The following is a 27,840-nucleotide window of genomic DNA, read 5'->3' as shown; positions in this document are numbered from 1 at the left end:
GCTGTGGGTCAACTTACGCCATGAGAAGTACAGCTGCTATAATGATTCCTGGATTTGACACGTAGCCAAACACTTTGCTGACAAAAGCAGGGAAATCCTTTTCAATTGTCTCTTGAATTACATCATACATTTTAGCCTTTCCACTAAAAAAATACACAAGGTTTTTAATAACATAATTCTGGTAGGTCTAGAATCTTTTCTGTAACTACAATCACGTTCTAACAGCCAAAAGATGTAATCATGCAGTAACAATAGCTTTTGGAGAACAGTCCCTATGGCATATACAGTACATATAAATAAATATTTTTATAAACAGCAGCTAATGCCTGTATGTTTTCCTATTTTATTTTATACATACTGCAAATAGGGTATTATTACACTGTTTATATTGTTACTTTGGTTAATTGTAAGATCTGTGAGGGCGCATAAAATGTGTATTTTCCATTAAAAGTTCTTTTAGTTGTGTTTAATTTTTCTTTGAATTGAAAAATTATGTTCCAGATTACATTTGATGGGAAAACACAGTCTTAATTCAAATTTACATTTCTCACTTGACTTCAGTGGAGTTGTCATAACATAAACCATAAGGTTCTAGACGTTTTTCCCTGTTAAATTGAGCTTATATGTAGTATTTACAGTTTACTGATTTTGCAGGCATGTGTAACATTAAGGAGCAAATTTACTTAAGGTCGAATATCGAGGGTTAATTAACCCTCGATATTCGATTGTCGAAGTTAAATCCTTCGACTTCGAATATCGAAGTCGAAGGATTTAGCGCTATTCGTTCGATCAGATTAAATCCTTCAAATGGTTTGATTCGAAGGATTTTAATCCATCGATTAAACGATTTTTGTTCGACCAAAAAAAGCTAGCAAAGCCTATCTTCGAGTTTTTTCATGAACAAGCTCCCATTCGCATTGTGAGTAAATTCGAGTTTATTAGAGTTAAAAAAAATTCACGTAACTCTAGAATTCGACCTCTGATAATTAACCACCGTACTATAAGTTAGGTCACAAGGTTGACGCATTGATTATCATATGCATGTTAGGCTTTACTGAAAAATACTGAGAATCACAGAACTAGAGAGATTCTTGCTAGAGAAAGATAAGAACTCATAGCTAATAAGTGGGTGTTATAAACCTGACCAGAAAGGACTAGAGGTCTCCCAAACCCTCTTAGTACTCAATCTGTACAAACATATTATGTTTTGAGATACTGAGATATTACATGTCACAGTGAGGACTGTATAAACTCTTTAGATACTTCTCCATATAATTTACAAAATCAGTATCTATTAGGGATGCACCTAATCCACTATTTTAGGATTTGGCAGAATCCGGAATCCTTTGTGAAAGATTCGGCCAAAAAAACCAACCTGAATCCGAACCCTAATTTGCATATGTAAATAAGGGAAATGAGGGGGAATTTTGACCTCCTTGATTGTGTGATGAAAAGTCACATGAATTTTTGGATTCAGATTTGGTTCTGCCAGGCACTTGGATTTGCCAGAATCCGAATCCTGCTGAAAAAGGCAGAATCTTGGCCGAATCCCGAACTGAATCCGGGATTCGGTGAATCACTAGTATCTACCTATCTCTCTATTGCAAAAAACTATCCTTTAATTACATTTATTTAAAAAACTTTCATTTAAAAATAATGAAATCTATTGATCTTCTATCTAAACTCATCAGATACTTTTCTTTATCATTTACAAAATCAGTATATATCTATTTATCTATCATCTACTGTATATATAATTTATCTATCTATCTATCTATCATCTATCTATCTATCTATCTATCATCTATCTATCTATCTATCTATCATCTATCTATCATCTATCTATCTATCTATCTATCTATCTATCTATCTAACTATCTATCATCTATCTATCTATCTATCTATCTATCTAAATAAGAAAGTGTTACAGCTTAGTCACAGGCAGCTTAACATGTAAAAGTTCTATCTATAATTCTTATCTATCTATCTATAATTATTATGTAAAATCTGGTTACCTGAAAGGTCCACAGTCAAACGAGGGAGACAGAGACATAATGGTGTATGCAACTGGAAGCAAACTCATGAAAAGAACGAGTAACAGAAGCCCCATGTAAAAATTGTTTGATTTTGATGCTTTGAAAACACGTTCATGAGGGACATTGCTGCTCATTACAGCCCAACACTGTAAGTACATGGAAGATAAAAGACGTAGGACATTCAGGCCAATTAATCCAGGTGCATAAAAGGAACCCATCCTAATGAGGGAAAAAGGAAAAAATCAATATCACCAAGTAGGCAACTCCTCATTTAGAGGCACTGAAGAAGATTTCAGGCACTGGAGGACTTTGGTATAATTTATCAGATTTTGTTCTATAGTTTCCATACATTCATCTTAAGATATAATGAAATTTCTCAGTACCTTCCCTAGCCTGTACAGTGGGTTATAATTTGAGGGGTTTTAATCACTATGTTTCTTCTTTGAATGCAGTGGACAAAAACAGGATTTTTGTACTCACCGTTAAATCTGTTTCTCTGTAGTCGAAAGGGGGACACAGGGACCGATGGGGTTAAGCTCCATCCTCCAGGAGGCAGGACACTTGAAGTAATTAAAGTGGGCGTGCCAGGTTAGGCTTAACCCCACACACTGTACTCAGACTTCAGTTTGTTCCAAAGCTGCTACTAGAATTACTAAACTTATAACAGGCAGAACTAGTAAACCAAGGAACCTATTCAGAAAAACCAAATATGGTCTGTAGCTCATCACTGGGCGGGAAGCCCTGTGTCCCCCTTTCGACTACAGAGAAACAGATTTAACGGTGAGTACAAAAATCCTGTTTTCTCTGTCGTCTTTAGGGGGACACAGGGACCGATGGGGACTTATCAAAGCAGTCCCAAACAGCAGGGTGGGTGCGAGCATAGACCGAAACTGCAGAATTACTTAATAACTGCTTGCAACACCTTACGCCCGAGAGAAGCCTCGGCCGAGGAAAAGGTGTCAACTTTGTAAAACTTGGTAAATGTGTTAACGGATGACCAGGTAGCCGCCTTGCAGATCTGCTCCAAGGAAGCAGAGTTACGCCAAGCCCAAGAGGCACCTACCGATCTAGTGGAATGAGCCCGGATACCTTCAGGCGGTGCTCTTCCCTTTGTAGTATATGCTTGCTTGATAGTTTCTCTAATCCAACGAGCAAGAGAAGTCTTAGAAGCCGCCTGTCCTCTTCGAGGTCCAGAGGGAATCACAAACAATGACCTTGAAGTTCTGAAGGCTTTTGACCGTTCAACGTACCAGCGAAGAGCTCTGACTACGTCAAGGCTGTGGATCCTGCGTTCCTTATCGTTCTTAGGTTCCGGACAGAGGGAAGGAACGATAATCTCCTGATTCAGATGGAACTCCGAAACAACCTTCGGCAGGAAATGTGGAAGTGTGCGCAGAACAGCCTTGTCTTTGTGAAAGATGAGATATGGAGAGTCGCAAGACAGAGCGCTAAGTTCAGATACTCGTCTAGTAGAGGATATTGCCATCAGAAAGACCACTTTCCACGTCATCCATGCATCGGAAATTGAACCCAGGGGTTCAAAGGGAGGATCAAGTAAGGCTTCCAGCACCAGATTGAGATCCCATCCAGCTGTAGGCGGTCGGAATGGGGGTGCCACGTGAGCGACTCCCTGTAGAAAGGTGCGAATCGTCTCCTCAGTAGCTAGGCGCTTTTGAAATAGGATAGAAAGGGCAGAAACTTGCACCTTGAGGGAGCTGAGTTTAAGCCCTAATTGGAGGCCCCGCTGAAGAAAGGACAAGATTCGAGGGATACAGGGCTCCATGAACGAAAATTCTGACTCATTGCACCACTCGAGGTAGGAGTGCCAAACTCTATGGTACGACTTGGAAGACGATGGTTTTCGAGCTTTGAGCATAGTAGCAATAACCTCTTCCGTCAATCCCTGATTTCGCCAGATGGATGCTTCAACAGCCAGCCCGTCAAAGCAAACAGACCGGGATTGTGATGAGCTATGGGCCCTTGCTGCAGAAGGTCTGGCCTGCCGTCCAGCCGGACCGGTGGAGCCACGGACAGTTCTTGAAGATCGGAGAACCAGGTTCTTCGCGGCCAGAAGGGAGCTACTACGATTACTGTGGCTCTGGACTGCTTGAGCTTCTTGAGCACCCGAGGGAGCATTGGAAGTGGAGGGAAGACATAAGCCAGCTTGAACTGCCAGTGTTGTGTCATGGCATCTACCCCTGCCGCTAGAGGGTCTCGGTATTGTGCAAAGAAGGTTGAGACTTTTCGATTTCGCCTCGACGCCATGAGATCTATGCTTGGTCTTCCCCAGATTGACACTAGTTGATCGAAAGCCTCCGGGTGAAGCTCCCACTCCCCGGGATCGAGTTGATTTCGACTGAGGAAGTCCGCCTTTGTATTGGCCACGCCTGGTATGTGAATGGCTGATAGTCTGACAGAGTTCTGCTCTGCCCACTGCAGAATCTCTCTGGCTTCTGCCAGAGCTTTTTGGCTCCGAGTCCCTCCCTGTCTGTTGATGTAGGCCACCGTGGTGACGTTGTCGCTTTGGATGCGGACTGACTGTAGCCGAAGGAGGTGGCTCCACTGACTGAGTGCCAACTTCACTGCCCTGAGTTCCAGAATGTTGATAGGAAGTCTGGACTCCGCGGGAGACCAGCGGCCCTGCGCAGAGTGGTTCTCCCAAGTTGCTCCCCAGCCCTGAAGGCTGGCATCCGTGGCCATCACCCTCCAATCTGGCGTCGCCCAAGATTGTCCTACTGCTAGGTTCTCGGGGGACAGCCACCACCGTAGAGCTTCTTTCGTCGCCGGAGATAACCGGACAGGTTGGTTCAACGATCCCCCCTTCCAGGTGGCAAGAATGCTGGACTGAAGAGGACGAAGATGTATCTGTGCGAAGGGGACAGCCTCGATGGCTGATACCATCGATCCGAGGACTTGCATTGCTCTGTGTACTGTGGACACCGGGCTGTCTATCAGAGACTGTACCTGACCCCTGATTCTGTTCTGTTTGACCAGAGGTAGACTCACGGTCTGCGTGAGGGTGTTGAATTCCAACCCGAGAAAGGTCATGTGATGGCTCGGAGTCATATTGGATTTGGACCAATTGATGGTCCAGCCGAAGCTCTGGAGAAGTGAAATCGCCCTTTGGAGATCCACCCTGGCCTTCTCTACTGACCGGGCTTTGATAAGTAGGTCGTCGAGATAAGGTGTCACCGAAATCCCTTGCAGTCTCAGGGTGGCTGCCGACACTGCCATTAGTTTGGTGAAGACCCGCGGGGCCGAGGACAGGCCAAACGGTAGTGCCACAAATTGGTAATGTCTGTTTTGAAATGCAAAGCGGAGGTAGCGATGATGAGGAGGCCAAATGGGAACATGGAGGTAGGCATCCCTTATGTCCAGGGACATCATTAGTTGACCCTGTTCCATGCCCCGAATTACTGATCTCAAAGTCTCCATTTTGAAGCGCACAGAACGGATGTACTTGTTCAGTCGCTTGAGGTCGAGAACAGGTCTGACCGTGCCGTCCTTCTTTGGGACTGTAAAAAGGTTGGAGTAGAACCCGGAGAATCTCTCCGGCTGAGGTACTGGTGTGATAACCCCCGATCTCTCCATCTTGTCTATGCACTCCAGAAAAGGTCTTTGTTTTAAGGGATTGGAGGGTACCCTGGACATAATGAATCTCCTGGGAGGCTGTGCCGCCAGGTCGAGATGGTAGCCCCCAGAGACGATCTCCTTGACCCAGGCATCTGAAGAGTGACGGATCCATTCCTCCCGGAATCGTAGTAATTTTCCGCCGATCTGTTCCAACGATTCCGGAGGGATTGCCCCGTCATGCCGACGTGGGCTTATCAGCTGATGGTTTGTTGTGAGGTCGATTACTCTTCCACGGGGGGCGGTTCTTGTCGTTGGTTTTGGAGCGAAAGTGGGATCTTTGTGGCGGACTACCCCGCCGCGCGAACCGGCCACGAAAAAATTTTCCCCGTCTGTTGGCTGATGATGCTCTACTTCTGGCTTGTGGAAGGAAGGTGCTCTTACCACCTGTCGCTTGTGAGATAATCTTCTCGAGTTCCTCGCCAAATAATCGTTGGCCCTTGTACGGAAGAGAAGTTAAGGACTTCTTGGAACTAATGTCCGCTGACCAATTCTTCAGCCAAAGCGTTCTGCGTGCGGCTATTGACAGAGCCGAAGTACGTGAAGTAAGCTGTGAGGCATCCAAGGAAGTATCACAAAGATAGCTTGATGCTTCCGCAATTGCTTGTGCAGAGGACAGAAGATCAGTTCGGGGAACACCACCCTGAATGTCCTTGACGAGTGACTCGGACCAAGCCTGAATGGCTCTTGAGACCCATGCTAAAGCCAAACAGGGCCGCAGTGTAGATCCTGCTGAGGAATATATTGCCCTTAAAAAACCTTCTAGTCTTTTGTCAGATGGATCCTTGAATGCCGCTGCGTCAGTGACTGGCAGCGTGGTAGATTTAGAAAGTCTTGACACTGGTGCGTCGACCACCGGGGGGTTAGACCACTTATCAATAAGCTCTTTAGAGAAGGGATAGGACTTTGTGAATTTCTTAGTAGCTTGAAACTTCCTTTCAGGAGCGTCCCACTCCTCTTGAATGATCCCTAGTAACTGATCATGTTCAGGAAAACAGACTGTAGATTTATGCTGTCGTTTGAAAAGAGATTTTGTCTCCCCTGTTTTAGACTTCGGTGAAATGTTAAGTACATCGAGTACCCCTTTAATAATGCCCTCAACATCATGAAGGCTATCCTTTTCCCTTGCCTCATCTTGTTCTTCTTGCTCATCATCAGAAGAAGCAATAGATGCCGGTATTTCTCCCTCTGACTGGGAAGAACCCTGTTCAATAGAGGAATCCTCAGAAAAATTGTGAGTAACAGAATCCGCTTTTTCGTCATCAGGACGTTTGCGTTTACCACCGGATTTGTGGTGAAATTTAGCCAGCGCCTTTCCTAGATTATCAGCAATGGCTGGCAATCCCTGAAGAGAAGCCAGTGACTGTGACAACTGTACTGCCCATAATGGAGGGAGTGGGTCTGTTGCTGGCCCATGAGATAATTCCTGAGAAGTGCCTTGCACTGTATCTTCAGCTTGTGTTTCTGGTAGAGCCCCAGAGACCATAGCTGCCCCCTGCCCCATGGTGCAAGTTCTGCAAAGCGACTCACCCTGTGCCCCCTGAAATTTTTGTTGACACTTAGCACACACAAAAAAATTCACCTGTGCTGTGGGGACTCGTCCCCCCGCCCTGCTGAATAGCCCCCCTGGCCTACCTTCTGCCATCCTATGTAGAGGGTGTGGGGTAGCCAACCTGTGCCGTCACCAGACAAGAGCTGTGCTGTGTAGCGCTGCTGAGCCGCGGGAAAAGACCCAAAATGGCCGCTGGAACGCACATGCGTTCCACTCGGCGCGCGCGTGTAACAGCCCGCCGAGGAAACCCAAAATGGCCGCTGGAACGCATCATGCGTTCCACTCGGCGCGTGCTGTAATACAGCCCGCCGAAGAAGCAGACAGCCGCCATTTGAGCAGCGCTGGAACGCTAGACGTTCCCTCGCTGGGTTCCTCCTATCTTCCTCCACCCACACTACTAAGGGAGAGTAAGGTATGGCTAGTCAGTGAGGCGACGGGCGGGCGGGGGGGCGGGGGGGGGGTGGGGGGGGATGTTGGGGGTGAAGGGGGTCACCGGAGACAAAGTCATGCAGAATCAGCAGACATAGTGAACATACATTATATAACATATATGTAGTCACTTACCCCCCCCCCTCACACCGGCCAGACCCTCTGCGCTAGAATTAGAACAGGCATACGTCTGGGTGGTCTGTATAGCCCACAGGCTAGAGTTATGACCCCGGTGGATGTCCTCGCGTAGGGGGCTAACCATATAAGTACAGGTAATCCTGCCTTAGGTGTCACCCCTGGTGTCAGTCACAGACTGACCGTAGATTTCTCTCAGAGATAGAGATGTCCATCCTCCAGGTAGCAGGACACTTAAAAAACTGAAGTCTGAGTACAGTGTGTGGGGTTAAGCCTAACCTGGCACGCCCACTTTAATTACTTCAAGTGTCCTGCCTCCTGGAGGATGGAGCTTAACCCCATCGGTCCCTGTGTCCCCCTAAAGACGACAGAGAAATACCCATTTTGACAATACTATTAGAGGAGAACAAAAACCTAAAAATTAATATGGCTACAAATGGTGTCTTTTATATTCTGGACTTACTATATCAGCCCAGAGGTTTAGCAGCTACATAATAGTAATGAACAAGGACTTCAAAGTTGTCCACAGGAGCTTTCCATCTTGGAGCTTGTTAGAATTTGTAGTATTAGTGACGCTCACATGCTTAGTTTGCTCTGGAAGCTAATCTTAGGCTTTTTGTAAATTATCAAGCATAAATTAGACTCATCTGTCATATAAAATGACAATACAGGGCAAATTATTACATTCTAATACATAGGTTTCTAATTTTAAAAACCTAGCCATTTAATGTGGATCTGAATCACTCCGTATCTGAATTAATTACAGTATATTGTGAGTTGGTCCCTAAAGGTGGCCATACACGGGCCGATAAAAGCTGCCGACAGACCGTGTCGGCAGCTTATTGGCCCGTGTATGGGGCCCCCGATGAAAAATCCCGTCGGATCGCGGCCGCATCTATTCGTTGATGCGGCCCCGCGATCCGACCGCCCATTGCTATTAGTTAGGATCCGATCGTTGGGCCCTAGGGCCCACGATTGGATCAGCCCGATATTGCCCACCTCGACATCGCCAAACGAGTGGATCTCTCAGTGTATGGCCACCTTAAGCTTAGGAAATTGACGGTTGTACAGAGCCTCTGTGAGTAAATCATTAGGAAAAGAAAATGGCACTCTATAGTGGGCATCTTCCGAGTAACAGATCTTCACTGATATGGCTATAATTAATGTGGGCTATAATATAATGTGTAGCATTTCTAGCCTATTTCTTTCTTCTATTTTAATTGGCACTAAATCTGTTTAGATGGTAAAAAGCACTAATTCCTTTTGCATGAAAAAAAAACTTCTATTCACATAGGAGGCAAAGGTCTCTTTGTAGAAGGACAATTGTAAGTTATGTATAAATTGGTATTTTATTTGAATCTTTTTAAAAAGCAGAATTTTTGGAAACACTAAATACATCTAGAAGGAGGTCAGAAGGATACTTCATACTTTACAATTCTCAAAGAAAAATCTTATTTGTAAACTCACCAGATCATGCCTTGATTAAAAATGAGTCCAAGGACATTTCCACTGATGTCAAATTCAGCATAAGAGGGCTACAAATAAAAATGCAACAAGGTTATCTACACTTTCAACAAGCATTAAATATGGCAATGATGAAGATTGAAGACAAAGCAACAAAAGGCTGATTATTGCCAAAACGTTTCAACAGCACATGCGTTTCTAGAAACAGATGGTAAAAATCCTTAGGGATTATTTTATTTATGCCCCTGCTGCGAGTGCAGGAGCATTATGGACATAAAGCATGCTCTTAGTAGCATTGGGAAGGTCTTTTCTCTGCCTTCTGAATGGAAGCCTCTTTTACCACTTTCTAAAATGAAATACATTTCAGCAAGTGACAGACAATGGTATGGGTATTGCTAATAGTAGAAGGACATGACTAGAAGTGCTATTACCACAGGAGAACACCACAAGTAAAAATGATATATCAAATATACTGGAAATCAACTTTTTACTATAAAACAATTGTGAAATAACTCACAAAACCAGATTCCAGATCCCAGCACCAGCAGTAGTTCAGGAATCGGACAATGACTGCCCGACCAAAATCTCCCAGAAGGATAGTTATGTAAGTCACTTGTGTATCTGATACAGTGAGTTTCACGAACTCCTGTTAGGAGAGACACAGGGAGGGAGAGAGTCATTTATGTCATATCTATTATTTACACAAAAATTCTATGAATTCCAATAAGAGTATGGATGGAATAACAAACTATAGAACTGACGACCATGAAGATGATTAGTCTCTGAGGGGCAGATTTACAAGGGTCGAATTGAAAATTCGAATTTTTGAATTCTAAATTTAAATTTGAATGTTCAAGTTTATTTTAGAGTAATTCCACTGGGCAATAGTCTAAATTCGATTCAAGTTTGTAAAAAAAAGTCAAAATTCGAAATTTATCAGGTGCTGTCCCTTTAAAAATTCAATTTCGACTATTCGCCATCTAAAACCTGCCGGATTGATGTTTTAGCCTATGGGGAATGTCCTACAACCAATTTGGAGTAGGTTGATGGTTGGTGAAAAAACTCAAGTTGAATTCCAGTTGATGGGAGTTTTTATAAACTCCTATAAACTCGAACTTCGACCCTTGATAAATCTGCCCCATAATGTCTGTGACTTTATGTGGCCATACAGTTCTCTCTTGTGATCACTGGTCTCTTGCTGTTGTTTGCAAAGTAAAAAACATTTTATAAAGGTGGAAGTAAGGGACATTTTGTATTCTCAGATGTAGTTGTTGGGCACTATCATATAAAAAAACTGCTCAAGATTGAATCCTAGCAATATTGTTTTACTTATTTTATTTATCTAATATATACACAGAAAAATTACACATTTACTCACAATGCCTACAGTTGTTTCCCAGCATGGACCTCTTGGGACATCTGCTGGGGCCATAGTTGGATTTGCAGAATCATTGTGCATAGCTGTATAATTGGCTAATATCGCCTGTGTCGCGTTTTTAACCACCACTTCTTGAGCCAACTGAAACAACAGAACACACTGATTATCCGAATGTCATTTCTAGGGGGTCTATTTATCATGCTGTGTAAAAATTGGAGTGAAGCATTACTCACTGATTGTTGCTCATAGCAATCAACCAGATCTTTGCTTTTGTTTTCTAACTGTCGAAATGTAATTGCTGATTGGTTGCTGTGGGCAAAATCACCAGTAATGTTTTACTCCACTTTTACACACCATAACAAATAGGCGCCTAAAGTGTCTCAAATTCCAGAGAAAATAAATCATATGCTGTATAGTAGCACCTGTACAAAAAAAGGAGGAAAGAAGGAAAACCTACAATAAGTCATGTTTATTATTGAAGAGAAAGTTTCAGAAATGTATCTTCAATACACAGTGCAAAAAATATTTGTGCAACATATACAAACAGAGCAACTGGTCTTAAAACTAGGTTGATGAAAATAGAAGCATAACTGTCTGGGACAAGATCTAGAGCTCAACTTCTATATTTGGTAACATTTGGTAAAAGGCATCTTTCAATACCACTGCATACATAAAGAGTATTCATTTATGTGCCAAATTTGATTTGGTACAAGTAACTTATTTTCCTCTTTTAAATACGTGTGTGCATTTCCATTATTATGATGAAAATAACAGTTACAAAAATTACGGTAAAGCAAGAATAGGCAACGTTTCTATTCAAATGTTACAGAATTGAAACTCCCAGCATTATTTTACCACCTCAAAGGATAGCTGCAATTAGTGATGTGCGGGCCGACCCAATACCCGAGTGACCCGCCGGTTTACCCGGTCGGGCAGGTTCGGGTCGACCTCGCACTGCTCCTCGCGGGTGGCGCCAGCCACCTTCAAATGCCCACTTCCGGGTTCCCGTTTTATAGTCTCGCGTCTCCTTGCCCTGCCCTTTTGTCATTGGTGGGGCGGGTCTATAAAAGGACCCTGGAAGCGTGGGTGCGGACGGGCGCGGGCTGGAGCAGGGCGGGTTAGGGTCGGCAATGGTTCCTCTGATTTCTGTTACATAAATTGTATTCACCCTCTGATTTCAGTAAGAAAAATTATGTTTCATGCAAATGTTGGGACAGATTCAATTCAGTGAGCATAAGTTTTGTCACTGAATTGGATCTGGCCCTTTGTATGAAGAAAGGTGGCTGTGCGCACCATCATTTCTTTTTTTTCCCTTTGCTCTCAATTTGTGATGGAGGTTGCCAACAGTAGATGACTTCTACAACATTATTCTTAATTTAGTCTCATCAGAAATATTTGGATGTTGCTACTCCAATGTAATTTCAGTCTCAGTTTCGTTAGTTTTTCAGATACTGCTGCTAATGCATTACCTTTGAATTTACATCATCAATTAAAGCCAGCAAGAATGTGTACAGATTTCCCAGAAACAGAGCGAATATTCTCCCAAGCTGCCACTTTAAGGCCAATCTAGGGTGATAGTCTTCCATAGCAGCAATGGTTTCAAAAAGTGGAGGGCAAAACATTGATAGCAGAGACATAACAATTTCTATCTACAACAGAAGAAATTTCATTAATCATAATGTGAAACAAAACAGTGATTACATTGTCATTTATTTTGTTCATTTAAATTGAGTTATTAAATACACTTTATGTGGAGGCTCATTTAGTAGAATTTTAATTTTAGTGGTATTAGAGCTTTTTGAAATCACAATTAAATTCTATTTCTCTTAAACTTCTAATGCTATGAAAGTTATTAAAAGATCTGAATAAAAAATGTATGAATGGAAAAAAAACGCTGAATGATCTGAAAAAAAAAAATAGGAATACATCTAAGGCATGTAAAAATTCAAATTTTTACTAGCAAAAACAAATCTGAAAGCCTCTGAAAAGTTTAAAAAAGGTCCAATACGATCAGCTTAGCTTCCATTAAGTGGAATTAGAGTTTTTCATGGTTTTTATACTTGATAAATCTAAATTTTTTAGAGTTTTATTGAGATCAAAAAAACTCATTTTCAGGGAAAAAATATGATTTGTGAAAAATATAGAAATCTGAATTTTAGTAAATCAGCCCCTTAAAGGGGACCCGTCACCCAAAAAAATATTCAAAATCCTATTTTATCACATTAGTCAAGGAAAATGAACTTTAATTACACTGTATAAAATATTTGAATCTTGTTTCCTTCAGTCTGGGAATTAATAATTATAGCAAGCAGGCAGGAGCCACTTGTGGACACTGTTATTAAGGCAAGCCTTGTGTCATCTCAGAATCTTGTTTGTGGGGGGGACCCGATGCCCAGGGCATAGAGGAGGGGCAGACAATATTTGATTGACAGCAGAGATTTTTAAATGAGCTTACAACAGCTATGAATGATTTAATAAAAAATAGAAATTGAATTTCATGTTTAATTTAAAAAGGACGTCTGGGTGACAGGTCCATTTTAATAAAGTTAAAAGGACTCAAACGTGTCACATAAAGCACATATACATGCCCCTACCATTATACTTTCTTACCTCATTATTCTGGTACCAAGTTGGGTTATCTAAATTCTTGAATTGCTGTGACCGCTTAACAACAAAATAAATAAGATAACCACTCCCCCCCAGGCCAATTGTAATTAGAACATTTGATAGGACTATTAGAAAACGCCGTAGGTGAATATTTTCTTCTTTTGCATTCTCCTGTTCATCCACAATAGATTCCTAGAAGAGAAATAAAATTAACAAGACAAATAAGACCTTTTAAACCTGTAGTGTCACATATAGGAACAGCCTCTTCACATGTGGCAAGACACGAGGTTTTTGAGTGCAGACATTGTTGCCCACAACTATCATGGCAAGTCTTGGAAATACTTAAAGTGATACTGACACTAAGAAACTACTTTTAAAATATGTACATTAAAAGTTACCTATAGGTCATGTTGATCGTTTTTTGCTGAGAGGTTTATTTTTGTAAGTAATTGTTAGTTGAAGTTTCTAAACCTGACTGTTTTGTCAACCTGACTGTCTCATCTCAGCCTGTCAGTTTAAGTTACCAATGCTAACGAACTCCTGCTGCACAAATATGGCAGCCTCCTCATACAGGAACATGGGGGATCAGACAGGTAATGTAAAAGCTTTCAAAGGCAATATTATGATTATGTAAAAAAGAGTTTAATTTCTGGTGTCAGTATCTTTTTAAGACATCAGACCAAGGTGGTAAGTGTTAAAGTAGAAGGAAAGTTACAATCCAAGAGGTGTGCCAAATGTTAGGGTTAGGAAATTAAGCTGTTCAATTAAATCTCCTCTTTTTGCACATACCTTGAAACTCGTGGTTATTGATGCATACTTGTTGTCTGCTGTTTCAGGGTTTCCAATGAGATAATCCCAACTTGTGAACATTTTCCAGCTGAACATAAAAGCATCATCGTCCCCATCTGCAGTGCTCTCATTGATATTCTTTGCCATTCTGTGTCAAAAAGATGCAACAACAGGAAAAAGTTGACAAAATTGCTATTTATATCCTTATCATTAATTAAGTTATTACTGGTGTGAAAGGTCCTACTTCCATATGACTCCACTTTTTAGAGTTTTGGTTTTAGGGAACCCAATCAGCACCCTCAAAGTGTGAACAGGTTTATTTTATAGGTACCTTTCTTTTTGTATCAAGTCTATATCATTAGAAGAAAGATTGAAGAAATGATGATTTTGCATGCAAAGTAATACTTACGTTCTTATTACAACGATAAGACTGTATCCGAAAACCCCTACACCAACGAGTAAATATGCCAGAGGAAGTCTATATTTTAGGAAACCAATAGTCCGTTGGTCATTGTAGTAGCCATAGAAGAGAGCTGAGTATTTTAAAATTCCCTAGAAAATATGAAAAGTAGTCAAACTGACTAAAGCCTTAAAAAATACATTTTATGCATTTTCTTTATTTATATTTGTCTAATGGAAATATTAATAGGTGAATATATAAGTACAGGTATGGGATCTGTTATCCAGAATTCTCAGGACCTGGGGTATTTCGGATAATGAATTTTTCTGTAATTTGGAAAAGTTAAGCCTACTAGAAACTTATGTAAACATTAAATAAACCCAAAAGGCTGGTTTTGTTTCTAATGAGGATTAACTATATCTTAGTTGGGATCAAGTACAAGGCACTGTTTTATTATTGCAGAGAAATTGCATTTTTAAAAATATGGATTATTTGGATATAGACTAGACTACTATAACTCTCTATTAATTGGCCTTCGCTGTCAGAGACTGTCACCTCTCCAGTCTAGACTACTGTAACACTCTATTAATTGGCCTTCTCCGTCAGAGACTGTCACCTCTCCAGTCCATAATGAAAACTGCAGCCAGGCTTATACACCTCAGCAACCGCCCCTGCCATGCCACTCTACCATTACCTGCACTGGCTTGTGCCAACTTTCAGAATAAAATTCAAATTATTGACCCTGACATTCAAAGCACTTCAATTCAACTCTGCCCCTCCCTACATCTCTGAACTCATCTCTAGATCCTCAACCAACCGCTTACTACGCTCCTCTACTGACCTGCTACTCAACTCCTCTCTCATTAACTCCCATGCTCGCATTCAAGACTTTGCAAGGGTTGCGCCTCACCTCTAGAATTCTTTCCCATGGTCTGTCTGACTTTTTCCCAACCTTTCTGCTTTCAAGAAATCTTATTTAGAGATGCCAATCCTCACTCTGCTTAACTACCAAATGCAATACCACATACAGTACTACATCTCTCACCCACTTAATTCTGATCTTGCCCACTCCCTTACTTTGTGTCATATTCCCTTCCCTTTAGATTGTTAGTCCTTTTGAACAGGGCCTTCCTCACTTTTGTACCCATATTGGTTGTGATGTATGTAACTCCATATGTTCTACGTATGTATTTCATGTGATTTAGCTGTATAAACACATTTACTTTAAAGTGATGTACAATATGTTGTCCCTCTATAAATAAATGTTAATAATAATAATATTAATAATAAAATTGAGTCTATGGGAGATAGCCTTTCCATAATTCAGAGCTTTCTGTATACTGGATTTCCGGATAACAAATCCCATACCTATACTGTTCATTTATCACCCTAGTTTTTAATAATGGTGAGATATTTGTCTCTAAGTTAAACATTTTAATAGAATGGAGGAGTTATTTGTCCGACCCACAAAAACCTCTTATAAGCTCAGTATCCCTAGGGCCACCAGCTGCTTTACTTTATAGAAAAGAATTACATATCCAAACACCCAAAAGTGCTTAAAGTACTTAAAAATGAAAAGGAAAGGTGACAGTGGGAATTCATTTATGGGGGGGGGGTACTGTTGAGTTCAAATGATCAGCAGAATGAGCCATGTTTTTTCCCACAATGCAGTGTTTCCCAGAATACCAGAATAATTCCATTATTGATAACTCTGGTTGGTGATTAAAGTGCATGAAATTTTGTCCCATACAAAATGGGTATGCAGGGGGCAGGGTATAGGCACATATCTGTGCACCCCTCAATGGCATGTGATTTTCAAAATAAAAACTGAGCCGCCTAACTCCTAGTCGATAGCCATTGTACAATGTGGGACTCTCTTACGAAACACGTAGGGCCTATGGAGATGCATTTATACTTTTAATTTAATTTATACTTTTGGCCCTGTGGATGCCGGATAGCCCTTTTTCAGTCACAAGCTTTAGCTGTAAGAAACTATATGTAAGACATTTTACCCCTAGCTGTTGCAATGAGATCCAGTATCATGTCAGTTACACTGCATCTTTCCTCTGCACTCTTATTACATTTATTGTAATATTGTTTATTCCCTAAATTTACAGAAATTCCTGGTCATATAATTCTTTCTTATAAAAAGGTTGGTGTTGTAACTCTTTTTCAATTACAGTCAAGTGACATTTGGTCAGAATGATAAAATGCCCTTTTGGGCACAAGTACAATGAAGGAAAAAAAATCTAGTTTGCTCAGTCACGAATAACTGTTGGGGTTTTAAAAAAATAAAATGGGAATTGATAGAATTAAAGTACTGTATTTTTCTATTAATCTTAATTCTTCCAAATTTTAAGGGTCAGTTCATAGTTGAACATACTGAGGCAAGGAAACATATTTGTAAAAAAAAGTAAAATGTTTACTTCATTTATACAATTTGCTGTATTTGGTCCTTCAAGCACCATTGTAGGCAGAAAAAAAGTGTGACTTTCTGAATTCAAGCTTGTTTGTTCCCGATTCTGTTTTGTAAAACCTTGGTGTATTTTTATTTCCATAAGCAGGTTTTACTAGAATTACAAAGTTTGCCGGGATTTAGGTGTCAGGCTTGTGTGGGGGGAAATGCATCAGGTTTCTTTTAAAGGTCATTCACCTTTTCTGCTTTTGTTTAGTCCAGGCAAGATCATTGAGGGATCATAAATATGCCTCTTACTGTCATCCACAACATTGCTTATTATATCAATATGATAATTGATATAATCCTGGTTTTTATTAACCAGAATGCTTGGGATTTAGGGATTTCCAAATGAGGGTTTCTTTTATAATTTGGATCACCATGCCTTATTCAAGTCTTCTAAAAATCAATTAAACATCAATTAAAACAAAAAGTCATATATATATATATATATAGAGAGAGAGAGAGAGAGAGAGAGAGAGAGAGAGAGAGAGTCATATAATTTGTTTGTGAATTTCAACTAATGCATCTAAGGTTTATTGGAGGCATACTGATATATCTGTAATTACGCATTAAAATAGTCATATTATAATGAGTTTTTTTAGAGCTATTTTACCCCAAACTCACTGAGCACACCATAGTTCATTGACGTTGCTTGCTCCTCTCTTGGTATGGTTTTTCTTGGTATGCTTCCAGCTGGTAATCCCATCAGAACCTGTGTTAATGAAAATGTAGATAAGAGATTAAAATGTACTATGCCTTTGAAAAGTCACTGTATTAGAATTCACCTTTCACAGACATGACCATCTTAAAGCGATATAGAGACTCATTTATAAACACTGTGCTAATTTGCACCTGGGCAGTAACCCATGGCAACCAATCAAAGTTTTGCTTTCAATATTCAACCTGCAGGTTGCTGAAAAAGCCAGCCATTGATTGGTTGCTAATTTGCAAAGTGTTTATAAATGAGCCCCACTAACACCAGAAATTAAGCTTTTTATATATAACATTGTCTTAGCATGTGTTGTATAATTATGCTGACCCAATGTAAGGACAAGTCGAGCTGTGCAACCTGATTCTGCACTTGTCACTGAGCACCAGATTTTCTTGGTCGTGCAGGGGGTATATGCTTGCATTTGCACCCTGGAGTCATAAATGACTTCTGAAATGTTTTTGCTTGTTATAAATAAGGAATTTTATATATTTTTAAATAGACTGCTCCATATAAGTCAGTAGGCCAGCTTAGTTCATGTCACAGAGTGCATATATTTGTAAACTGGCTGATTTATTAACTGAAATGATACTAGATAAATATATTGTAGGAAATGGTTAACTTAAATCTAGCTGTCATTTTAGAACCTTTCATATTTCAAGGTGAAATGCAAACATGACTTTGGGGCTGATGAGTGGTGAATTATTCAGTTATTCAATTAATTAGTGCAAAGTGCAAAAAACCAGTGCACTGCCATGCACAAATAAAAATTGCAGCAGGTCTCGGCTCTGTGCAGAGACCTTGCAGAATTACCTCTGGAATAACGATCAGTCCAAATACCAAGGACAAAAGGATTAAATTCAAACCATACATCCATCTAAGAAAGATAAAGTACGATGCCACAGAGGATCCAAAGTGACCTTGAAAAAGAAAACAATTCATATTTGAGCAAGAGAAATTACAATGCACAAGTTTTGTGTAATGATCGGCGCGAATTTGCGGCGAAAATTTGGTGCCGTCAAAATTTATTTGACGCCAAAGACAATTCCGACACCGGCGACAATTGACCCATTGACTTTAATGGACGTCAGAATTGTCGCCAGCGTCGGAATTGTCGACGGCATCGGAATTGTCGCCGGCGTCAAAATTCGTGTTTCACCCATCACTAGTTGTGTGCTAATACAATCTCAAGGTTATATTGTGTAATCTTCCAGAATCTTTATACATAATATATCAGGCTTTTTAAGCTGTATACCCCTCACTATCAAGAAACCCATTTAAAGACTATATCCAACCTGTCTCATGTGCTTTAGAATACAAATAACCATGTGCAGCAATGTACTGAATGTAGTAAAAAATAAATATCTTATATCACTTCAGGTTGAAATACCTTAACCCATAAAAACATAAAGCAAGTCACTGAGTTTTGATGGGGCCCTTGACTTGACCAAATGGTCTATAACTGTATGTGAATATATAGAATTAGTTCCCAGTAGGAAAAAGTTTTGGTATTATTACATAGCATTAGACACTGAACAGGTCTCAGGTCTTTTAAGATGGGAATTGTAGTTAGGGTTACCTTGCCCCGCTGTTACCTCCGGAGAGCTCATGCGGCAGTGACAGATGTTTTGACCTGGGCAGCCCTTACGAAAACTGTCTGTCCAGGTCAAAACCGGACAAGCAACCCTAGTTGTAGTTCATTTATGGTGTTAGTGTTCACGCCCCTCAATATACACTGAAGTGTGGGAATACTCTGGGGTATATATATATAAAAATTCAAGCATGTTTTTTTTTTTTCGCTTCCCCCCACCAAAGAAATTTAAACATATGTGAATGTGGATATGTGTAAGAATAGTTGCATGAAAACTCACATGAAAGCGCCCAGCAAGTAACAGTAAAAGCTGGCGACTTTCTATAGACGTAAATGGAAAATTGGCTCAAACAACTTTTTTCCCCCAGTTTACTAAAACATTCCAGATTTTCAGTCTCAACGAAAATTTATGGAACAGTGTGATTTTCTCTTGTGTGTGACTTGACTTCCACAAGCAAACATGACTGTGACTATTCTGAGTTTTTTCTTACATAAGCTAGGAAGCCAGAATAAAAAAAGTGTTTGTGTGCGGTTTTTTTCAACGTTTTCTTCCTGCAATAGCCATTTGTTATACTCAAATTTGAAGATTGATGTATCCCAGTTTACAATACCAACAGATATAAACTGCATGTGTCCTCCAGTATGATTTTCTGCCAAAAAAAGATGGTAAATGAGGGTGCCACTTACTTTCAATTTCTTTAATTTTCATTTCCCATGGAATACAGGCTGTTTTGAAGTTCTCAAAATCTCTTTTAAACTTCAGCCATTTCTGAAAGATTAATATGCATACACCCATGCAATACATTAGTTATTAATCATTATACTCCCAAGTAATCACATTCATGTTTAATTTGCCATTCATAACTTCCTAGTATCCTCTCTAATACATTTACTACTAAGAGCAACATCCTATTAATTGTGGGCAACATCATCTTAAATATACATACAGAATGCATTACCCAATGAAAGAACAGCTATTTTTTGGTCATTTTGCATCACAGGGAAAAAATTGTTAGCCCGAGGTATGACAGTAGTACAACGTTTAAAATACAAAACATAATATTATTAGAGCAAATAATGAAGCTAATTATATGCACAAATTATTTTGATGTGATTCAGGAAAGGTAGTGGCAATATATATAATTATTACAGATTATGGATGATCATTTATCTTTGCCTGACCAAAAAACACATGCAAACTATCATACAAGCCACAGTATGCATCTACTCTGCGCTACCTCAACTATCTCAAATTCTCATTATACACTGATAAGGGTAGCACTGAGTTTAGCATAATGTATATTTAAATACAGAGTATACCTTGGCCATCATGACTTTATATGCATATAGTCTTCTCCCTTTTCCTCTTCCCAATGCACCCTCAAATTTTTCTATAAAGTCCTGAGCTTCCCTGGTTAATGGAAGAGACACAAGGTTAGAGTATAAAATACATAATTGAACATTAGTTTACCTAGAAAGCATTACAGACAGTGTTTTTACAAAGAAGGGCATAAACAGTGGCAGATTAGGATTATCAGGTTACTTACTTTAATTCCTTTGCTATGCAAGAGAATAAAGATTTTAAGGATTTTAGGATGTGAAAGGTAATATTTAGATGCTCTTTGGGTTCACAAGGAGCAGATAAAGTGGTTTAAAGAAGAGCTTTCAGCTTTAGATCCTGTGACAGAAGCGGAACCCCCAAACAAATTGGTGGATAATAGCCCCAAACCTGATCAGGGAAAGTTTTTTGTGCATGCGCCAAGGTTTGCTTCTAATACTGGAAACAAGTTTTTTCTTTTCTTCAATCTTCTCCATCAGCCTTTCTCTTTCACTCTCAGACATACTTTCTTCATCTGAACTTGATGATGATGATGAGGAAGAGGAGCTAAAGAGCAGAGGTGGAATTAAATTAAAATATGTATTTGTAACTTAAAAGCACCAGTACATCTTTAGGGAGCTTGATATGATCAGTCAGATAATAAAGTTCTTATAAATAATGGAAAGAAATAAATATGTAATAAATATAATAAATAATTTAATTAAATACATTTATTAGAAATAATAAATAAAAGAAACGGTATTCATAATTAGGTGCAGTAAATATAAAGCACAGCTGTTTGTCCTTATACACCCAAACAATTGTAACTTCCTTACTTAAATACCTGAATAGTGATGGGGATGTTTGAACATATAACTAATAATATATATATATATATATATATATATATATATTGTCTATGGAGATACGAGGGAGAAGAAAATATGATACAATAGTGATGATAGGATTGAAACAATAGGGTAGAAATGTAAAGAGCAATGTGGGGGTTTGTAAAGCAAAAGACAGCACAAAGTTTAAAGCAGAAGAGGGAAAGTATAGTGAGTGGAATAGTTAATATAAAAGTAATTTTGGAGGGTATGAACATCTTCATAGGAACAGTAGAAAACGTTGCACCTTATATTATTAAAAAAACATAGTCCTTTACAGACAAACATTTGAAAAGGTTACAGACTTTTCAAATGTTTGTAATGTTTGTATTCTGGCACATACAGGTACCTGTATGGAATTATGGATGTGAATGTAATTTACTTAAAGGGCCGGTACTGTCAAAAAAGTAAAAATTGTTTTTCTTTTTTATTTAAGTCATTAGAAATTTGAAGGAAAAATAGCACTGCAATGTTGGAAAAACCAATAAGCCTTGATATTTAGCAACCTGCTTACTATTTGTTCTTCTTTTGTTGTTTCTCTGCTGAAACTATTGGAAAAACACATTTCTGCAAAGTCTAGAGCCATTATCAACATATATTTATACATTGCTGACATATTCTTTACATCATTTACGTCAATGCCCCAGTGAAGTTTACAATCTAAAATCCCACTCAAATCCTGGTTGCAATCAAACCTAGGGCCACAGTGCTGAGACATCATTGCCGAAATCAGACCATTCAGGCCCATATAAATAATCTACATTATCTTAGAGCTGAACACAGATATATTCTTCTAAAGTGCTCATCTAATCTGAAGTCTATGACGAGGAATGCATAAAAGACAGGCCTAGCTACTGTGTTTACAAACAGCTGGATTACTGACAAGGAAGCAGTTTAGAGTTCACAATGGAACTAGTAAAATGTCTGAACAGAAAGATAAGCAATAAGAAACAAAACTGAATAGCGATGAGTGATTTTTTTCACAGTTTAGCTAATTATTTTGAATTACTATATGTGATTGTCAGTGACCCCAACAATCACATGGCATTTTCACTTGCTGTCTTCAAAGAGGCAGGACATTAAGAGAAATAGAAAATATATAGACTAATTCTAGAGATAAAATTATACAATGTCATATTATATTATTCCTTTAACTAACAAAACATTTAAGCCTCAGCTTTTTGTGTAGATTACTACCAGAATACAAGATGCACAGCCATAGGGTACATAGTACCATTTACTGCAGGCTGCATTTATAGCAGGCTGTATAGGTTACTGCATCTGACAAACTTTGTGCCTTTTATTACATATGGGGTTATATCTTGATCAAAGTGTTCCTCTCAGCGGATTGGATTCAATGAAACTGCTTTCTCCTGCCTTAGATGGATTATTAATTCAGAGACTAATGCGATTTACCCTGTTTGTGAGACCAACACACTAGCATTAAAGCTCTTTCAGGCCCATAAATGATTGTAATGTTTCAACAAACTTCCATTACAACATCACCTTAGTCACTGTTCCTTGTAAGATGTCATCAAGATAAGCAGCAGCCCAACAATAAGCTTTCTCAGAATAAGTGAGGGTTCTTCACCCCTGGGTCCGCAGAATATTGGGTCTGTCCAGTATTTCTATACAAAACCATCAACATTGTGACGGTAACAGATTAATTGACTCAACATGAGTTCATAAGAAATGGCTTATTACAAAAATGTAAGAATCAATTTGTAGTTTAAACCACATATTTATACCTGCTCTTTTTTCCTTTCTTTTTCTGGTTCTTTTGATTTTTAGCATTTCCTTTTCCATTCACTTCCTTTTTCACGTTTTTGTTGACATTCGTGTTCTTATTTTTTCTGGTTCTGCCATTACTAGTGGGTGGCTCAACATCATCTTCATCCTCACTTTCTGTCTCTTCTTCATCATCATTTTCTCTTCCTGTTCTTTTAATGTTTTTTTTCCTGACTATTTTTTTCCTCCTCGGCATGGAAATGTCCTCATCATCATCACTTTCACTCTCCTCGGTATCTCTTGTCTTCTTTAAATAGCGATTCTGGCGACTGTTTGCAATGCGTCTGGTTCTTTCCTCTGTAGAAATAAGAGGGTGGTTTGTCTCCATAAACGAATTCCATGCACTAAATCATTAAACAAATTTATATTTTTATTTTATTTGACAAACCTTTTTATAGCTAATGTGGTTTGCATTTTTTGTACACCTATTATTTAAGGTACAGTCTGATGTGACAGTGTTCTGTAAATGAGCATCATTACCCCTTTTCTTGGTTAGTTACAATTGCTTTTATGATCTTAATGTTAGTGGCACACAAAGTATTTTGACTAATATCATCTCAAAAATGTATCTCAACAGCCCCTTCCCTAAAATTATCTATTGACTTTCTGCAAATCAACCAAGTACTCTGGTCTAGTCTAGTAATATCCCTAGTAATAGCCCTTTTTAATGTCAAATCTCCTGGTACAAATAGGTTTACTTTGATGCTAAAAAACTATTTTAAACTTTCACAATACCACTGGATGGTATATTTTTGTACTATAAAGCAGTGGGTTGATTAAAGAAAAGATAATCCTGTACAGGGTAGAACTGGCCCACGAGGATACCAGGAAAAATCCCAGTAGGCCCCAGTCCTACAGGGCCTCATTAATTGCTGATCACCAGCTGCTATTCTGGGCCCTTTCATCAACCATTCCAGGATGATGTTATATGATGTGCACCCCCCCCCCCCCGAAAAAAAACATGTCTGCTTATGACTCAAGTCCTTTCATCAGCAGCTGTTCCTATATACTGAGTGATCTGGTAGCCACTCAGGCTGGAGTGACAGAAGGCTCCAACATAGCAGGGCCCCTTAATAATAAGCTTCTAGCAACTGGCCATTCTAGGGTGTCCTCATTGGGTAATTTAAGTAGTAGGAGCACAAACCAGATCTGGAAGATATTCTGAGCATCTGATAACTTATGTTTGATCATAAAAAGTAGCATGCCAATATTTGCTCACATTACATAAATACTGGCCTACTTTTTCCAAAAATGCCAGATAAATCATCCAGCATGTGGAGTAAAAAACACAATTTCACACATTTTTACATATAGGCATAAATGAACCTATCCGTTGAACCTCTTAACCAGTAATTACATCCAGATAGTATTGAGGCATTCATTCACTATTATTCTCATCACAAGAGCCAATCACTGTAAAGCTGCTCGAGGCATCAACTGCCATAATTATTCATTTCAATTATCAAATCACTGGGTATATTAGTGTAAATGCAATGCTCTTTTACATATATGTAAGACAGTTATTCTAGACCACAAGGGTTGTTATACTGGATACAATGAATACACATCTAAAAGTAGAATGTCCAAATCTCCATGTAGTAATAGCTTTAAGTCCGCTTACCAAAGTATTCACAGATTTTACTTACCCTCACTGTCACTCTCAGTAGTACTCTCCACCTGTCCATCAATATCTATTCCCACTACAAATGAATAAATGAATCATGTTATTAGATTTATTTTTTATTACAGAGGAACCTTTAAGCTTGTACAGGTATGGGACTTGTTATCCAGAATGCTCGGGACCTGGGGTTTTCCAGATAACGGATCTTTCCGTAATTTGGATCTTCATATCTTCAGTCTACTAGAAAATCATGTAAACATTAAATAAACCCAATAGGCTGTTTTTTGACTCCAGTATGGGTTAATTATATCTTAGTTGGGATCGAGTACAAAGAACTGTTTTATTATTACAGAGAAAAAGGGATTCAGTTTTAAAAATGTTGATTATTTGAATAAAATGGAGTCTACGGGAGATGGTCATTCTGTAATTTGGAGCTTTCTGGATAACGTATCTCATACCTGTATTCAATACATAAAGTCCAAAGTTATATATTAATTATAATAATATAAAAAAAAATATTTGGGTACAGAGGCAAAAAAACGTCTGCTAATAAAATGTAATTCTTATGCTCAAGTCACTCATGTATATTAAAATAAAACCTTACTTTCTGAGAAATACAAGATTTTAAAATAGTAAAACCTTTAGAAGGTTAAGGATGTTAATTTTGCTAAGTGTCTGTTAAACCAGAGCATCCAATCAGCAGCTAGTATTTACTGGTTGCTATTAGTTACTAGAAATGCAGTCTTTTTTTATTATATTACCCTGTTATAGAAACAAACATATTAATGTGAACATGGACATAAATTGTTAGATTTGGAGTTGATTGCAATTCATTTCAAATTGTTATTACAATAATGAGACATAATGGGCTGCCAAAATGCATGCACAATGGCATACACAAGATACAGCTACCAGCATGTTAGTTGCAACTCTTTGCACACAACAAGATACTGTGTTCTACCATTGAATTTTTAGTTTAAGATACAGTATATTTTACCATTCTGAAATAAAGTTGTTTCAGCACTTTGGCACCAGGAAGTCTCTGTTTATCTTAAGACCTTAATTACTTAAGGTTTGCTACAATATTGGGATACTTTTTTGATTTTTAAATATTTATTTATACAAATAAGTGTCTTCACATATGTCACTGTGAGCGTTGCCCTCCCATTCTCTTATTCTACTGTGCTAATATGTATTGTATATATGTATTGTATTTGTATACGGTATTTTACAAACAACACGTAATACAGACAATATTTCAGCAAAAGGATTTTCTATCTGGCTGGATATCTTAAATGTGTCTGATGGTTAACTATTTTAAGCCAAATGTAGTGTTTGCTTTAAAATGTAACCTGGTTATCAGACACTGGATTGGGATCTCTCCAGATTACAACCTACTTTAGGACATTCACCTACCCGTATTGCCAGAATTCTGGTGTCATTGCAGTTTGAAATTGTGGATTCTATTGATTTTAACAGCAAGAACGAAAAAAAGGTGAATCTGAATAAGAATATGAACTCCTCAAAATACGCATTTTTGTAAGAATGTTTGTGCGATTCTAAACAAAAACTCCACATTTACATACTTACCCTCCACCATCAGACTCTCCATGTGACTTTTCTTTTTCACCATTTTTGAAAGTTGAGGAAAATGTGAGGCTTGTGTATATCCTTTTTAAATTCACCTTAGGTCTTCTCACTTTCTTGAAAAGTGTCTTTTTGGTGGTGAGAACATTTCAGTATGTATGCTGTATAGTAAGATAATCCATACTAATAATAAATAATTAAGAGGCAACCGCACCCAGCCCTTGTCCCAGAGGTGTTTTTACAGGAGGAGGTGACATAACTACTTTAGTTTGTGTCAGTGTCTAAGGCAACAGCCATTAGAAAGGAAGAACTTGCAACCCTAAGTACTTCAATTGTCTTTGAATCGATGTACTATGACTATAATTTAGCTAAAATATATGAATTTGCTGTATTATACAAGACAATACAAGGGGTTCTCCAATTCTGACTTCTATGACAACTGTATATTTTATTACCTTGTAATCAGAAGCTATAGCATATACCGTAGGTATATACATTGGGTTTGCCAAAAACACAGCTTCTAATTTAGAAAAGAGATAACTGATATTCATTTTTTAATGATGGAAAGAGAGAGATGGTGCAAGGACTATGGATAAAGCTGGAATATGCAACTGAGTGTCATGTAATACATGTTACTGTCCAAAAGTCATGTGTTATCCAGAATGCTCAGGACCTGGGGTTTTCCAGATAACTCCGTAATTTGGATCTTCATACCTTAAGTCTATTAGAAAATTATGTAAACATTAAATAAACCCAATAGGCTGGTTTTGCTTCCAATAAAGTTTAATTATATCTTATATTATATCTAGTATTACAGAGAAATTTGTAAAATTGAGGTTTCACTGTATTTCCCAATATCCATAAAACTGTGCTCTCAACATTTAGGTAACTTCTGTTTCTCTTTCTCCATCTCTTGTATAGCATTTTTTCAAGCTCAGCTTTTCCCTTTGCTAAGCCCTTGAACCCAGCTCAGGTAACATTTACCATCAAGAAAATTCCTTCAAGGAAAAATAAAAAACAGAAGAGCTAAAAGTACTACAAGGTAAAAATATTATGGGGGAAAAAAGGGGAATCCCAATATGCCTGAAAAATGATATCTGGATTCAGCATTGTTGTTTTCCTATCATCTGTAATTGATTCCAGCCTTGAATTATGACTTTTATTCAAACACCTCAAAATGTATTCATAGGTACAAAAGCAGTTGATTGTCATGTAAGACACAATGCTCGGTTTAAGACAGTACACTTAACGGCATCTCAATGGAAATGTGAGCATTCAGGTGACCTAAACATTAGATAGAAATGTTATTCATTTTTAATGAATGGATACGTTTTAGCTAAAGACTAACAGTAGGGCACATATTATATAACAAGGCTGCAGTGGGAACACTTAGGAAATAAAATCCAATGTCAAATCATCAAATTAGAATTGTTTGCAGACAGTGCACATACAGTACATGGG

At 38.7% G+C, this 27,840-nt stretch overlaps 1 protein-coding gene across 1 annotated transcript in view; it reads right to left on the bottom strand.

Annotated features, from left to right (window-relative positions):
• The window catches only part of LOC108695514 (transmembrane channel-like protein 2-A), a 33,430-nt gene extending 7,005 nt beyond the window's left edge, over positions 1–26,425 (bottom strand). The window contains exons 1-17 of the mRNA XM_018224080.2: positions 26,383–26,425; positions 24,818–24,871; positions 23,132–23,468; positions 20,908–21,063; positions 20,499–20,589; positions 19,866–19,947; positions 18,401–18,507; positions 17,492–17,590; positions 14,430–14,572; positions 14,021–14,168; positions 13,235–13,423; positions 12,094–12,273; positions 10,625–10,765; positions 9,764–9,892; positions 9,250–9,317; positions 2,016–2,255; positions 18–143 (exon numbers count right to left, since the gene is read on the bottom strand). Of these exons, the coding sequence (XP_018079569.1) occupies positions 18–143; positions 2,016–2,255; positions 9,250–9,317; positions 9,764–9,892; positions 10,625–10,765; positions 12,094–12,273; positions 13,235–13,423; positions 14,021–14,168; positions 14,430–14,572; positions 17,492–17,590; positions 18,401–18,507; positions 19,866–19,947; positions 20,499–20,589; positions 20,908–21,063; positions 23,132–23,468; positions 24,818–24,871; positions 26,383–26,425 (2,333 nt within the window). The remainder of the gene's footprint in view (positions 1–17; positions 144–2,015; positions 2,256–9,249; positions 9,318–9,763; positions 9,893–10,624; positions 10,766–12,093; positions 12,274–13,234; positions 13,424–14,020; positions 14,169–14,429; positions 14,573–17,491; positions 17,591–18,400; positions 18,508–19,865; positions 19,948–20,498; positions 20,590–20,907; positions 21,064–23,131; positions 23,469–24,817; positions 24,872–26,382) is intronic.
• Positions 26,426–27,840: the final 1,415 nt, after the last annotated feature.

The sequence above is a fragment of the Xenopus laevis genome, chromosome 1L, assembly GCF_017654675.1.
Source record: "Xenopus laevis strain J_2021 chromosome 1L, Xenopus_laevis_v10.1, whole genome shotgun sequence".
Lineage (NCBI taxonomy): Eukaryota > Metazoa > Chordata > Amphibia > Anura > Pipidae > Xenopus > Xenopus laevis.
Note: the sequence above shows the minus strand (reverse complement) of the source record. Positions and strands in the feature narration are given on the sequence as shown.